Consider the following 13817-nt stretch of genomic DNA (forward strand, 5'->3'; position numbering starts at 1 on the left):
TTCATTTTAAATTTTTTTAATATGAAAAAGTGTGAATTTACCATATTATCCTCATTTAATTAATAATTTCAATTCTTAATATTTGCATTAACCAAGGACATTCTTTGGTATTTTGAATGTTTCACCATTCTCTGCCTTTTGCTTTATATATATAGATAACCGGACTCCAGCTAAGCAACTTTATTTCCATAACTTGTTCGATGAGTCATATTTTGTGTGATTTTTTTTTTCTTTCTAAAATACGCTTATTAATATTTGGCGCTATAGTTGGTTTGTTTCTTTTATTCCTTTTTGGACTCTAGTTTACTTTCTTGGCATGAGGTTTGGAATGCTCATGTTTTTTGCTCCTTCACCGAACTTCTTCTCGGTCTTCTTCCGTTCCTCTCTCGTTGCGTCAAAGACGTTATTTATTCTTATTTTGTACCATATTAATATATGAGTAATGTATTTACTTTTTTTTTTTTTTCAGTTTATAAAGTGACAGTCAAAATTACTGAAGAATCCGTTTAAGTAAAGCTAAGAACCTTACATTTCTCCTCCATCTTAACTTTTATTACAGTCGAATGATGAGAAAGCATTCTTCTCCTCCATCTCCTTCTTTTCCCTCTTCTTCTTCTTCTTCTTCTTCTTCTTCTTTCACTCAATCATGGACATACGATGTGTTTCTGAGTTATAGAGGTGAAGATACACGCAAAACTTTTATCGACCACTTATACACCGCTTTGGACCGTCAGGGAATACACACTTTCATTGACGATGAGCTTCCAAGAGGAGAAGAAATATCACCTGCACTTCTGAACGCAATCGAGGAGTCAAAGATTTCTGTCATTGTATTCTCAGAAAACTATGCATCTTCAAGTTGGTGCTTGGATGAACTTGTTAAGATCCTTGAATATAAAAAAATCAAAGCAACAACTCGTTAGGCCAATTTTCTACAAGGTGGATCCCTCAGATGTACGAAATCAAAGAAGTAGTTTTGGTGATGCACTTGTTGACCATGAACTCAAATTCAAGGATGACATGGAGAAAGTACTCGAATGGAGGAGAGCTCTTACGGAAGCAGCAAACTTGTCTGGGTTGCATTTCAACGAGGGCGGGTACATAATTTCTAATAATTATTGCATGACATAATTGCGTTATATATATATATATATATATAGGACATAATTTCTAATATGGACTGTTTGATTAACAATGATCGGACTGTTAGATTCACTTTAAATGTTGATATCTTGTTGCTGGTGGTACTAGGAGGGTGTAGAAACTGATGGATCGAGAATCAGACGTTTGTCGGTCCCAAATGAATGATTCTCGATGATGTGATCTGATGGTCATGGCGATCAATGAAAATTAGACCGTTAGACCGTCTCCTACTTTTTAGTATTCCCTTGTGGGTGTTTTCTAGGATTGTTTATGAACTTTCAAATCAAGAATCAGAGTTCCTTAGGTCCTGGATCTTCGATTCTCGTTGTCGTGCTCAGATCGTGCGATCTACAAAGATCCGACTGTTGGATTGTGGCCAAATTGATAGGATCGATGCACATTTGTGACTCATTTTGGCCTAGTACAACTTCTGGATCGGAAAATATGACGCTAGGAACCCGAGTCGGTTTTCGAAGGTGTAGTCGTGATGTGGGGCCCATTCGACCTCAATTAGTAACTTTCGGTCGGACGATGTCAATCATGGTGTTTTGGTGTCATCAGTGTTTACGACTTAGTTTTGGAAATTGTTAGATAAGATTTTAGTGTTGGACCACAGGATTTTCTATAAACATTTTTGCGGCGAAATCTTTGAAACGCATATGATGGATTAGCGTTGGTCATCGGGCCTAAAATTTTTGGGTTTGGGCCTCATTCTATGGTTTTTTTTCGGGCTGAGCCTAGGTTTCAAAGGGTTTGGCATTGGGCCAGGCTTTTTAATTTTTCTAAGTGTTTTAAATCTTTTTGTAACACATTTTTTTTTTCAATAGTGGTGGATAAAGTCTCTTCTCTTAAACAATAGTATATTAGGACAAACTAAAAAGACCACCCGCGCTATGTGGTCATTTTCAAGTTCATACTAACTTTTGGGGACATATACACTTACATACTCAAACTCGCGGAAAATTTACAATTTAACTCCTGTGGGACCCTTTTTTTAATGACATGGACTTCCACATGAACAAATAACTAATAAAAAATTATCTACTTTTTAAAAATAATTTTAAAATATTAAATAATTACAAATTTATAAATAAAAAATCTAAATCTCTCCTCTCTCTCTCTCCGCCCCTCCTCCTTCCCGATCCACCCCCACCACTCTCAGCCCATCTGACCCACCCCACCACCTTAACTCTCTCCTTCATAAAATCTGATGGGTTTATGTATTTACTTTGTTTTCACTACCATCAACTTATTTAGAACCTTGTAATTTTGTTCCTTGAATTAGTATGATCTCATATGGAGAGTCATTTGATCCATCTACTAGTTTGAGTCCAAATGGAGGCTCATTTTCTCTGCTTATGACTGTGAGCCCCGGAGAAGGCACAACTTACAATGAGAACAATTAAAAATTAAAAGAAAAAAATTAAATGTCTCCCCTACTCACCATGTCAGCGATCCTCCTATCGCCCCCCCCAACCAACCCCATCCTCTCCTCTCCCATTACCCGACCACACCCAAACCTGCAGCAATCCACTCTCAAACTCAATCAATTTCAACCTCAAATCCCTAATTTCCCAATTAAATACACATTCTTTCATCTTTTCGGTGTAAATCGGTGAAAAACTGATTAATCCACTATGGCAATGGGTTGGAGTTGCACATATAGGAATGGGGTCGACAAGGTTGGGGTGGCTAGGTAAGGGGCATGGGTGCTTGGAGGAGGGTAGGTGTGGGGTGTCAGGGCTCAGAAATGTTAAAGCACTACTGCACTGGGGTTTGCTCAGAAATTCTAGGCGTGGGGCTAGGGTGTTGGAGTCACGATCTAACTCCAATGGCAAGATATTGTCCGGTTTGGGTCTCCCCTTACGGTTTTGTTCTTAGGCTCAAGCTAATGCTATCTTGCCCAAAAGGCCTCTTTTTAGGAAGAGAAGTGTCCACACATATAAGGCACTTCAACTTTCCATCCCTAAGCAATGTGGGATTACTTACCATTCTTGCTTCACAAGCTCACGGATTTTACAATCCACCCCCCTCGGGACCAAGCGTCCTTACTTGCACAACTCGACTCCACTAGCAAGATATTGTCCACTTTGGGTCTCCCCCTCATGGTTTTGTTCTTGGGCTCAAGCTAATACTATCTTGCCCAAAAGGCCTCTTACTAGGAAGAAAAGTGTCAACACATATAAGGCACTTCATCTTTCCCTCTCCAAGCAATGTGGGATTGGTCATCGTTCTTGTTTCCCAAGCTCAAGGATCTTATAGTTGGGTGGGCGAATTTGGAGGTAGAGAGAGAGAGAGAGAGAGAGAGAGAGAGAGAGAGAGAGAGAGGGAGGGAGAGAAGGGATTCTAGCGAGGATAGGCAAGTTGGCATCGACGACAGTATCGTGAAGGTGGGTGTTTGGGTTGTGGGTTTGGGTCTAGTAGGGTAAGTTGGGCTGAGGGGTTGGGAGAAGAGGGACAATTATTTTTAATTTTCTTTTGATTTTTAAATGGAAATTAATTATTTAATAATTTTGCTTGCTTTGTATAATAGTTTATTTGTTTTTTGTCCACGTGGAATCCATGTCATTAAACAATGGGTCCCATCTTTGACACACAAGCATTTAACAAATTCATTAATGGTTTATGTAATGGAGTGGGTAAATTGTAGGTTTTCTGCGAGTTTGAGTATGTAAGTGTAATTGTCCCTAAAAGTGAGTATGAACTTGAAAATGACCTCATAATTCGGGGGCTCTTTTGTAGTTTGTTCGATAGATTACTACATAACTGAAGGAAACCAAAATATAATAGTCAAACTCTTTTACTAAACCTAGACCAATAGCTAATATATTTAAAAACTCTTATGAAAATGTGTTACTTCTATCCCAAACTAAGATTGACATCATGAAAATTAAAGCAACTTCCTCCATTAAAATTAATAAAACCAAAATAAGCTTTCAAATTCTTTATTGAACAATTAAACTTGAACTTGACAAAAAAAGAGGCACTAAGCGCAAGCCTTACCCAACCTTAGAGCAGGTTGGGCCAAGCTTTGGCCCATCGGTCCTCAGGCTACCCACTTTGGTACGAGGGATGCGGGCCAAATGATGATCCATATGGATGTAGTGAGTTTAGTTACGTACTTTTCTTAAAGTTATCGGCGCGTTTAGTAGTTATTGAGGATTTATGAGAAGGCTTTGAAATGTTAAAGACGAGTATTATAAAGTGAACTAAGTATACTTCCCCGATTCAGCAATTCCATTAAGTTCAGAGTTTGTGTGCACTTGGACTAGAGGTGATTGCTTTGCTTGTGGGAATGTGTTTCATACATGTGTGTGATAAGTATATCCCTCCCTCTGCTTGTGTGAATGTGTTTCACACAAGTGTATGGTCAAAACATTGCTCGCCCTGCTTTTGTGAATGTATTTCAAACAAGTGTATGACCATCATATCCCTCACTCTACTTGTGTGAACGATTTTCACACAAGTTGATGACCTGTTTCACATAAGTGTATGACCAGCATATTCTTTGCTATGCTTAAGTGAACGTGTTTGACACAAATGTATGACCGGCAGGTTCCCTGAGGGAATTTCTATTGTAGAGATTTCTAAAATCCTAAGAAGCTATGAGAGAATGAACTATTTACCATATGCATATCTAATATGAAATCAAATAAAGCGAAAACAAGGAAATAGCTAGAGGTTCATAAAAGTCTCATCTTAGGTCCCAATCTTAATAGGTTTATGAAAGTAGCACCAATGACTCTCTAATTAACTATTGCAAGGAGGATTAAGAACATATACCCTTTGAGCAAATCCTGAAACCAAGGATGGTGTTCAAGTAGAGGGAATGGTCCCTTGGTTGTTGACTCTCCACTTTATTCTCCAAATAGGCACAATGAAGTCATGCTTCCCCAAAGTATATTCACCAAGGTAGAATGAGAATAGGAGAATGAGAAACCAAGAGAAGAAATGGGTGCTAGCCTTTTCTTCTCTATGGTGGCCGGCCAAGGGACATTGGGGAGGAGGCTTGATGTTTTCCTCTCTTCCTAAATGCCTAACTTGAAACCTTAAGGAGGTGTTGTGCTATGGCTATGATTATGTAGAGACATAGTGTCACACATGTGCCACACCCTCCTCTTCCTTGGCCTTTTTGGGTTACTTTGGTCTACCACATTAATCTTACAATGTGTCACACTTTGCCTAAGTCTGTAAGGTCCATTTTCCTATAAATAATGTTGAAGTCATGTAGGACCAAAACTAAAGTTTCATAACTTTAATTAATTCATTGAACTAATCCAATTAGTTTAATTGATTTAATGACTTAACTAGATAAATGACTAACTCGTCTAACAAGCATTGGTCTTAGTCAACCTTTTGTTGACCACGTCAAGTCTCAAATCAACAGTTTGACCTTTGACTTTGAATTTGACCAAGCCTCAAAATCATTTATTATCTTTAAAATTCTCGATCCATACAGGGCTTCCACAAACCATGAGTGACATCTAGCAGTATGTCATGGTTACCCAAGGTAAATAAAATTCGTTTAGGGAACCTAGTAAATTTGTGATTACAATGCAATTTGGTCCTTCTCTATTACAATACTCTATGTCTTGTTGTTGGGATATAGATAACTCGTGTCAAATCCCTAACATGACATCTCAAGGTTATATAATTCAGTTGGATGCAATTGCAAACGTTCTTGTTTCAATTCTCATCTTGTACTTTGGCCAAAGATTAAACGATTCATATCTTTAGAGTATTATCTCTTCTTACTAAGAGTAGAGATTCCTTATTGTATATTCACATGCCTTTGTGCATAGGCTGAGTATCTTGAGGAACACTTTAAAGTCACATCCTTTTGATACGACTATATTGTGCTCTCAAAGACAAATAACCCATACACAAGACAACCGTGATGTCTCACGTCTAAGGACTAATTTGCATTGTCATAACTTAAAATTCTTTGTTTGATACTTCTGAGTAAGTCTTCCATACAAGAATTCTTGAGTTGATCATGTTCAGTGAACTCCATCTTTATAGAGCACCTACACACATGTCTCAATGTCTCTACACGAATAATTTGAGACTAGTCATCCTCTCAATTGAGCAGAAATAGTGTGTACTAGTCTTTGCGGATTACCATTATTGTCTAATTGGTGATCATATCACCAGGAACAGTTTAGGATTCAATATTACTATGATGGAAAGGTCTCGTGAATCTAACTTCTTTAGATTGCTTTCCATTCATATCTTTATCCATGGACTTGTTACTTTGTGTATGTTATGTATCTGAGAGTAACATTCACGCCTCTTTGATTATATTAATTATATTATGTCATTAGAATATTCCATTTTAAATTGGTTTCTAAGACATATATCTTGTTGGAAAAATGGCTCACATTAAGTATGCAAGTGAAGGAGGAAGCGACCGGTCGCTGGGTATTTGCGACCGGTCGTTTTGAGCAGATTCGAAGTCTGGAGGAGAAGCTGGAAATCGTGACCAGCGACCGGTCGCAAGGTGCAAGCGACCGGTCGCTTTCAGACAGGTTGCAATGCGACCGGTCGCTAGGAACGTGCGACCGGTCGCCAGACGTGCTGAGTCGTTTTTCCATGCGTTTTTCAAGGTGCATTTCACATGTATTGGTTCCCTACCTAATCTCTCGGGCCTTTAAGGTGTGTTATGGGTTCTAGGAGGTCTAGCAAGGTGCTGGAAAAGCTGGAGCACCATTGAATGAGGATAGTTGACTTGTTTCAAAGAGTACCTACCCTATAGCTCTAGATAGGGTGGCTGAAGTTGCAGCTATCAATGCCTAGCCTTTGGTCTGCCCAAGTTGTGGTCCATGTTAGGTAACCAAGGGCAGAACATGGGAGGAAAGAAGGAGTCTCTTCTGAAGTCCAAAGGCTTGTGTATTAAAGGGAAGAGGAAGCAAGACATCAAGAGGTGTGGTTAATCTCAAAGTTGTCAAGTAGCTGGGAGCTATTGTGTTCAAAGGGAGGTTATCTCACCAAGGGAGGAAGAGAGAGAAGGCAATCAGTTCAAGAGAGAGCTGAGTTGAGTCTTGAGTAGTCTAGACACCAAAGGGGGGGAACACCAAGAGTTGTGAGAGTGTTCACAAGTGTATCAAGTGTTGAGCAAGGGGTGAGAGAGAAAAGAGAGCTTGGGAGAGAATAGAGTTCTAAGGGGGTTTCTTTGTAAACCAAAGTTGTAACTTATTCTTTCATTAGTGAATTTCTCAAGGGGATCACCAAGAGGATGTAGGCAATTGCTGAACCTCTAAAATACTTGTGTCACTTTGTGCTTGGTTGGTTTCTCTAGTGTGTGTGTGTGTGTGATTCATCCATCCTTGTGTGTGTCACAAAGTCCATCAACAACAAGATCATTAGGGGAGTGAGTGAAAGTGTTTGTCCATTTTCACAACATATCTAACATTCCTCACTCTGTTGGCCTTTTAATATATATTCCAGCAGCTAATCTCTATTCTTTTCATACGGTTTTATAATAAATATGAAAATATAAATATATGAATAAACATTAAATCTATCATATGCTTTTAAAATGGTAGGTATGAAGCTAAATTTATCAATAAAGTCGTTGAGGAGATATCAGTTCAAATACTCAACAACACATATTTGGATGGGCCAGCATACCCAGTTGGAATAGTGCCTTGTGTAACAGATGTCAATAAGCTTTTAGGTGTTGATGGAAATGGTCATTGCATGGTTGGGATATGGGGGAGTCCTGGAATAGGCAAGACAACAATTGCGAAAGCTGTTTATAATTCAATTGCAAACAAGTTTGAAGGTAGCTGTTTCCTGGCCGATGTTAGAGAAAAATCAATGTATGGAGGACTAATCAAATTACAAGAGGCTCTTCTTTGTCAGGTCCTAGGAAGCATAAACTTCCAATTGTTCAGTCTTGATAAAGGAATCAATGTTATCAAGAACCGGCTGAGCCGTAAGAGGATTCTCTTAATTCTTGACGATGTGAATCAGTTGGATCAGTTAGAAAAGTTAGCTGGAACTGGTTGGTTTGGTAAGGGAAGTAGAGTTATTGTAACAACAAGAGATAGGGGATTGCTAGCTCGTCATGGAATTGAGTTAATATATGAGGTCAAAAAATTAGCTCATCGAGATGCACTTGAGCTTTTCAGTATGATTTCCTTCAAAAGAAAGGAGCCTCCAGGTGATTATTTGGCACTTGCAAGGCGTGCAATAGCCTATGGTCAACACCTTCCATTAGCTCTGACAATTTTAGGTTCACATCTACGTAATCAAAAATTAGAGTATTGGGATGCTACATTAAGAAGTTATGAAGCTGATCCTTACTTAGATATTCAGAAAATACTTAGAACAAGTTATGATGGATTGAATTATCATGTGCAACAAGTTTTTCTGGACATTGCATGTTTTTTTAAGGGTGAAGATGTGGACTATGTGACACAAGTACTTAAAGGCCCTAAGCTTAACTTGCCTGAGAACTGTATTCGGGTGCTCGTAGAGAATGCCATCATAACTCTTGAATGCAATATGATTTTGATGCACGACTTACTTGAACAAATGGGTAAGGATATTGTTCATGAAGAATCTCCCAATGAGCTGGGAAAACGTAGCAGATTGTGGTTTCATGAGGATGTGTGCGAGGTTCTAGCTGACAATTCTGTAAGTAGAATATACATATGTATCTACACATATTCTTATATTCGGTTGAGAAAAGGCTTCAAGTAACTTATATTTTTCTTATCAAATCTCCTCTAGAAAACAAAATTTGAAACAGTACTCGTATTTTTATTTGATAAAAGGGCTTGGTTGGTTAATAATATTGCTTTTCAATACTACGTACAGGGGACAAATACACTTAAAGGCATCATAGTAAATTTGCCCAAACCTGATGAGATACCTTTGAATGCAAAATGCTTCTCAGCCATGAAGAACCTTGAATTTTTTATAAACCATAATGCAAGCCTTTCTGGAGATACCGTTGATTATCTCTCCAACAAGTTGAGAGTGATTGATTGGGGCAACTGTGAGTTGCAATATTTGCCATCCAGTTTCCAACCAAAGGATCTTGTCCTATTCAGTATGCCTTGCAGTCGTATCAAACAACTTGGAGACGGGTGTAAGGTACTTTGAAGTTTTTTTTTCATCCATTATCATTTCAAAGAGTTTATTATTTATTTATTTTGGAACCTTATCATTTGATCATTTCCTTTTTGTTTTTTGGTCTCACAGAATCCGGCGAAGTTGATGTCCCTAAATTTAACAGGCTGTAAATTCCTAGCAAAAATCCCTGACTTGTCTGGAATGGAAAACTTAAAATACTTGACCCTTAGTGGTTGTAAGAGTTTAATTGAGGTCGATTCTTCTATAGGATTTCATGATAAACTTGCTACATTGGACCTTTCAAGATGCACCAACCTTGTGAATTTTCCACCAATGATTAGGTTGAAATCTCTAGAGATGTTGATTCTTAGCGGTTGCAAAAGGCTTGAGAATTTCCCAGAAATTGTAGACAAGATGGATTCCCTTAGGGGATTGGAAATCCAAGAAAGTGGCATAAGAGAATTACCTTCATCAATTGCATATCTCAGTGGACTCGAAAGTTTATGGGCATATGGATCTCAGAGAGTGCCCAAAACTCGGCACATTACAAAACATGATAAACTCGGAAATTTCATCCTCAGCTGGATCAAGGCCGCTTTCAGCTGACTCAAATATTTCACAAGACAAGTGTAATCTCTCCAAAAGTGGTCCCTTCCTGAGTCTTAATCTTTCGGGAAACAATTTTGTTGCCCTTCCTGTGTGCATAAGCAAATTGGTCAATTTGGATAGAGTTTACTTGTTTGGTTGCAAGCTGCTTCGAGAAATTCCAGAAGCGCTTCCAGAAAAACTGAACGACCTCAACCTTGCCGATTGCAAATCATTGGAAAAAATTTCGAAGCTGCCAAGTATATTCGAACATGATGAGTTACCAGAGCTTCAGGCTCTAGACTTGACTAATTGCCAAAGACTATGCGCGGACAAGGGTGATTATTACCTGGCAAAGCTGGAATTTTTTTTCAAAATCAGGTTGCTCGCTCTCTCTCTCTCTCTCTCTCTCTCTCTCTATATATATATAAATTGTTGTTAAGTTTAATGCCAATATTCTTATCAAATCAAGATTCTTAACTACAAAAAATGCAGCAGGAATCTCAAGCGCTCTCGTTTCGAAATTATACTTCCTGGCAATGAAGTCCCCAGGTGGTTCAGTTGTTGTATAGTGCATGAACCTGTTTTAGAGATCCCCTCTTCCCGGTTTATTAAAATTCCTTGGAACTTAGTGTGGGAGAAGGCAGGATTGGTTGTGTGTGTTGTTTTCGAGTATACGAAAAGTGATGACAGATTTATGGAGAGTGGGGAATATCGTTTGATGTGCGATGTGCACGTTAGGATCAATGGAAGACTTGTTGAATCATTTCCCCATGGTCATTATTTGACAATGACGGAGTCCACTCATGTGTGGTTCACTTATTACACTCCGTGGAATATATCCTGGGGACAGCCGGATGGAGGGAGCTGCTGTGAAGTAACATTTACATTTGATTGGGTTGGGAGGTCCAAATGCGTCAAATTCCTGAGTTGTGGGGTCCACCTACTGTACCCTCAGGATGGTGATGGTAATGGTGATGATACTCATGTGGATGATCATGAACCCTCAGCTGTCATGACGGTTGATGATGATGGTGGTGATGACAATGATAATACCAACGTCAATAGTGAGGTTTCCTTGTCTTTAGGACGAACAAGTCCCCAAAAGAGGCCTCATGGAGCAATGACTACTACTAACGACAACGTTGATCATCAAGATGATCAAGAGCAATGGCATTCTTTGTCTTTGGATCAACCTGAGAATAATCTTCGAAAGCGGAGGCATATTGATTTTGATATTGCATCCACTTCACAGGCCAACCTATGATTTTTTTACATGGGTACGTAATTTACTTTCAGCCAAATTAAATACTTGTCTTTCTCAACACAAGTTTCACTTTAGTTTTTTTTTTTTTTTTTTTGTGGTTTTGTTTTAGGCCACTTCTTAGAAACTGGCATTCTCAAGCTCGTGCTTCTTTTTGGATTAGCTGAATGTGCGTTGCAGTGTTCAGCAATATATAAGAAGTCCCCTAGTTTCCAAAATTAATTGGAGGATAACTTTCTCTTGGATTGGAGGATATATATATATATATATATATATATATATATGTTGAGGTGAGCTTGTAAATAATAAGACATCCTTTGTGAAGAGTAGCGTTGTTGTTTGTTTAGAAAATTGTCTTGTGGATTCTAATGTTTATCATGCAACAAACAATTCTCAAAGTACTAGAAATAAAAATAAAAATAAATTAAAAGAGAGTTGGATTTAAACTTGAAAAGCTTAAAGCCTGGTTGACCAAAAAAAAAAAAAAAGCTTAAAGCCTTGTGAAAACTGAAGAACGTTCGGTAAATTTGAAAGGATAATTAATAATGGTTGGAGGTGAACTGTGTATGATTTGATGTACAACCTACAACATCTCTTTGTGTGCGAGGAGGGACTAACGCCATCAACTTAGGGTTAGGCTTTGGGTCAGGTATGGTATCGTCTACACCACTGTCCGCAACTGTTGTCGTGCTCGTTACCATCTCCTCACCATTCTCTCTCATCAGTCCGCCCTCGTCCTCGCTCTCGCCTTCGTTCCATTGCTACCCTCTCTCCGCATATTGACATAGGACTTTCATAGAAGGTGGCATTTCTATCTTTGAGTAATCTATTTGGATTCCTTCACCAAAGTCCAAGCACTTGCCTCGTTTATGTTTTAAGCATTAAACAATATCCTTAGATATATATATATATGATTGTATAACAAGTAAAATAAAAACAAAGGTAACACAATAGTCGTGGTATGGTATTTAAGACGACGGTAAATTACAACCTATCGTCATAGTGTAAAAAGTCAAACAAAGAAACACAATTACCGTCATCGTGTTACGTTTTATACGATGGTGGGTAAAAAAACATCGTCTATAATGAAGGAAGACAGAAATGCAGAGAAAACCAAAATTTTGTAAAGAAGAAAAAAAGATAAAAGCAAATGCAGAGAGAGAAAAGCAGCTGCCTGGATTCTGTTTTTTCCAAAAAAATCTTTAGATAAATAAGATAGCTTCTACAACAGGTAAAATAAAAACGACGGTTACTTAATCGTCGTGGTATGTGTGTAAGATGATGGTTTGGTAAAACATACTGCCGTAATATTAAATTTCACACGATGGTAAACCAGTATCGTCGTGTTGTAACATTTCATATGACGTTAAGTGAAAAAGTCGTCGTCTATTTAGAAGAAAGACAAAAAAAAATGCAAATGTGGAGAAAACCACAATTCTGTAAAAAAAAGACATAAAAAAAAAATATAAAACAAAATGCAAAGAGAGAAAAGCAGTTGCTTTGTTTTTATTTTTTGCAATAAATATTTAGATATATAAGATAGCTTGTCGAACAAGTATGAAATTGGTACTTATGTGAAAGGGGGTAAAATAAAAGTGACTTTAAAAACTTACCAACTGCACAAAGCTTAACTTAACCTGAGATCAATATGACTAGTCAACTGTTAGTCATAAACTAGCAACAATCACACACAGAGGAAATAACCAATATACCTACAAGCCTAGAAGATTACTAGTGATAACCTAGGCACTCAAAAGGACCTGTCAATCTAGGCATCTCATGTGCTAGTAACAACTAAGGTTAGAAGTGTGTGTGAATACATCAAGATCAAATAAATAGCAACATTCATGTGATGATTAGTCAACAACAAGAACACAACACCAGAAAAACATGAACAATGAACCCAGAAAATTGTTCACCCAGAAACCCACCATTGGGAAAAACTAGGAGTCATCATCCGACCAGGCAATCCACTAAGCAAAGAAGATTCTTATAGAGAAATCACATGCAAGCTGAAAGAAACCTAGATCTATTTAGGAAACAAGCTATACCTCCTCCATACAATCTTCTTTTCCAAACTTAGCAAAGCTTGTAGCTAGTTCTTCATAGCAATGGCATCTACCTCCTCAGCTCGTGCATCTACCTCCTCTTCTTTTACACAACTCAACTCCAAACAAGAACAATAAATTTGGATTCAAAATTAAGTGATCAATTTCTTCAAGAAACCATACTCTTGGAGAAATCAATCTAGAATCTGACCTAGATCTATAAGAGTATGTGTTTAATTTAGCTAGATGCATATTTCATTTTCAAATCAGTTTTCAAAAACAATTTGAAAAACTCACTTATGAAAAGAAGAAGAAATCACTCCAAAGGAAATGAGAGCAAAGGAGGAAAAACTCACAACCTCTCAAAAACATATTTTCTGAAGTGACGGCTACCAAAGAGAATGAAGGGGCCATTTACCCAAAATTCATAGGTCAGAAACAAACAGATGACAGTAGAAGAATGTATGAGAATAAGACAAAATTTGTTAGGACCTCATGATGCACAAAAGATGACTAGTCAAACACATACAAGTTGACTAGTCATAACCTAATGCATTCTAATGAATGTAATGCAAAATTTACCTTTGTCATCCCTTGATTATGTTAAGCCATTGATGATCAAAGCCAAAGGAGAGTAACTAGATAACAATTTAACCTAGTCTAATAACCTTGAGCTTGGGAAATACATTACATGT

The 13817-nt window shown here is 37.9% G+C and overlaps 1 protein-coding gene across 1 annotated transcript; it reads left to right on the top strand.

The window, feature by feature from the left end:
• Positions 1-566: 566 nt before the first annotated feature.
• LOC148296426 (disease resistance protein RML1B-like) lies at positions 567-11077 on the top strand. Its single transcript, XM_088248524.1, is given in 7 exon segments — positions 567-887; positions 889-1097; positions 7689-8784; positions 8968-9246; positions 9355-9707; positions 9709-10162; positions 10283-11077. Coding segments are annotated over 7 exon segments (3507 nt in total).
• Positions 11078-13817: the final 2740 nt, after the last annotated feature.

This window comes from Prunus avium, chromosome 2, assembly GCF_965620075.1.
Source record: "Prunus avium chromosome 2, drPruAviu1.hap1.1, whole genome shotgun sequence".
Classification (NCBI taxonomy): domain Eukaryota; kingdom Viridiplantae; phylum Streptophyta; class Magnoliopsida; order Rosales; family Rosaceae; genus Prunus; species Prunus avium.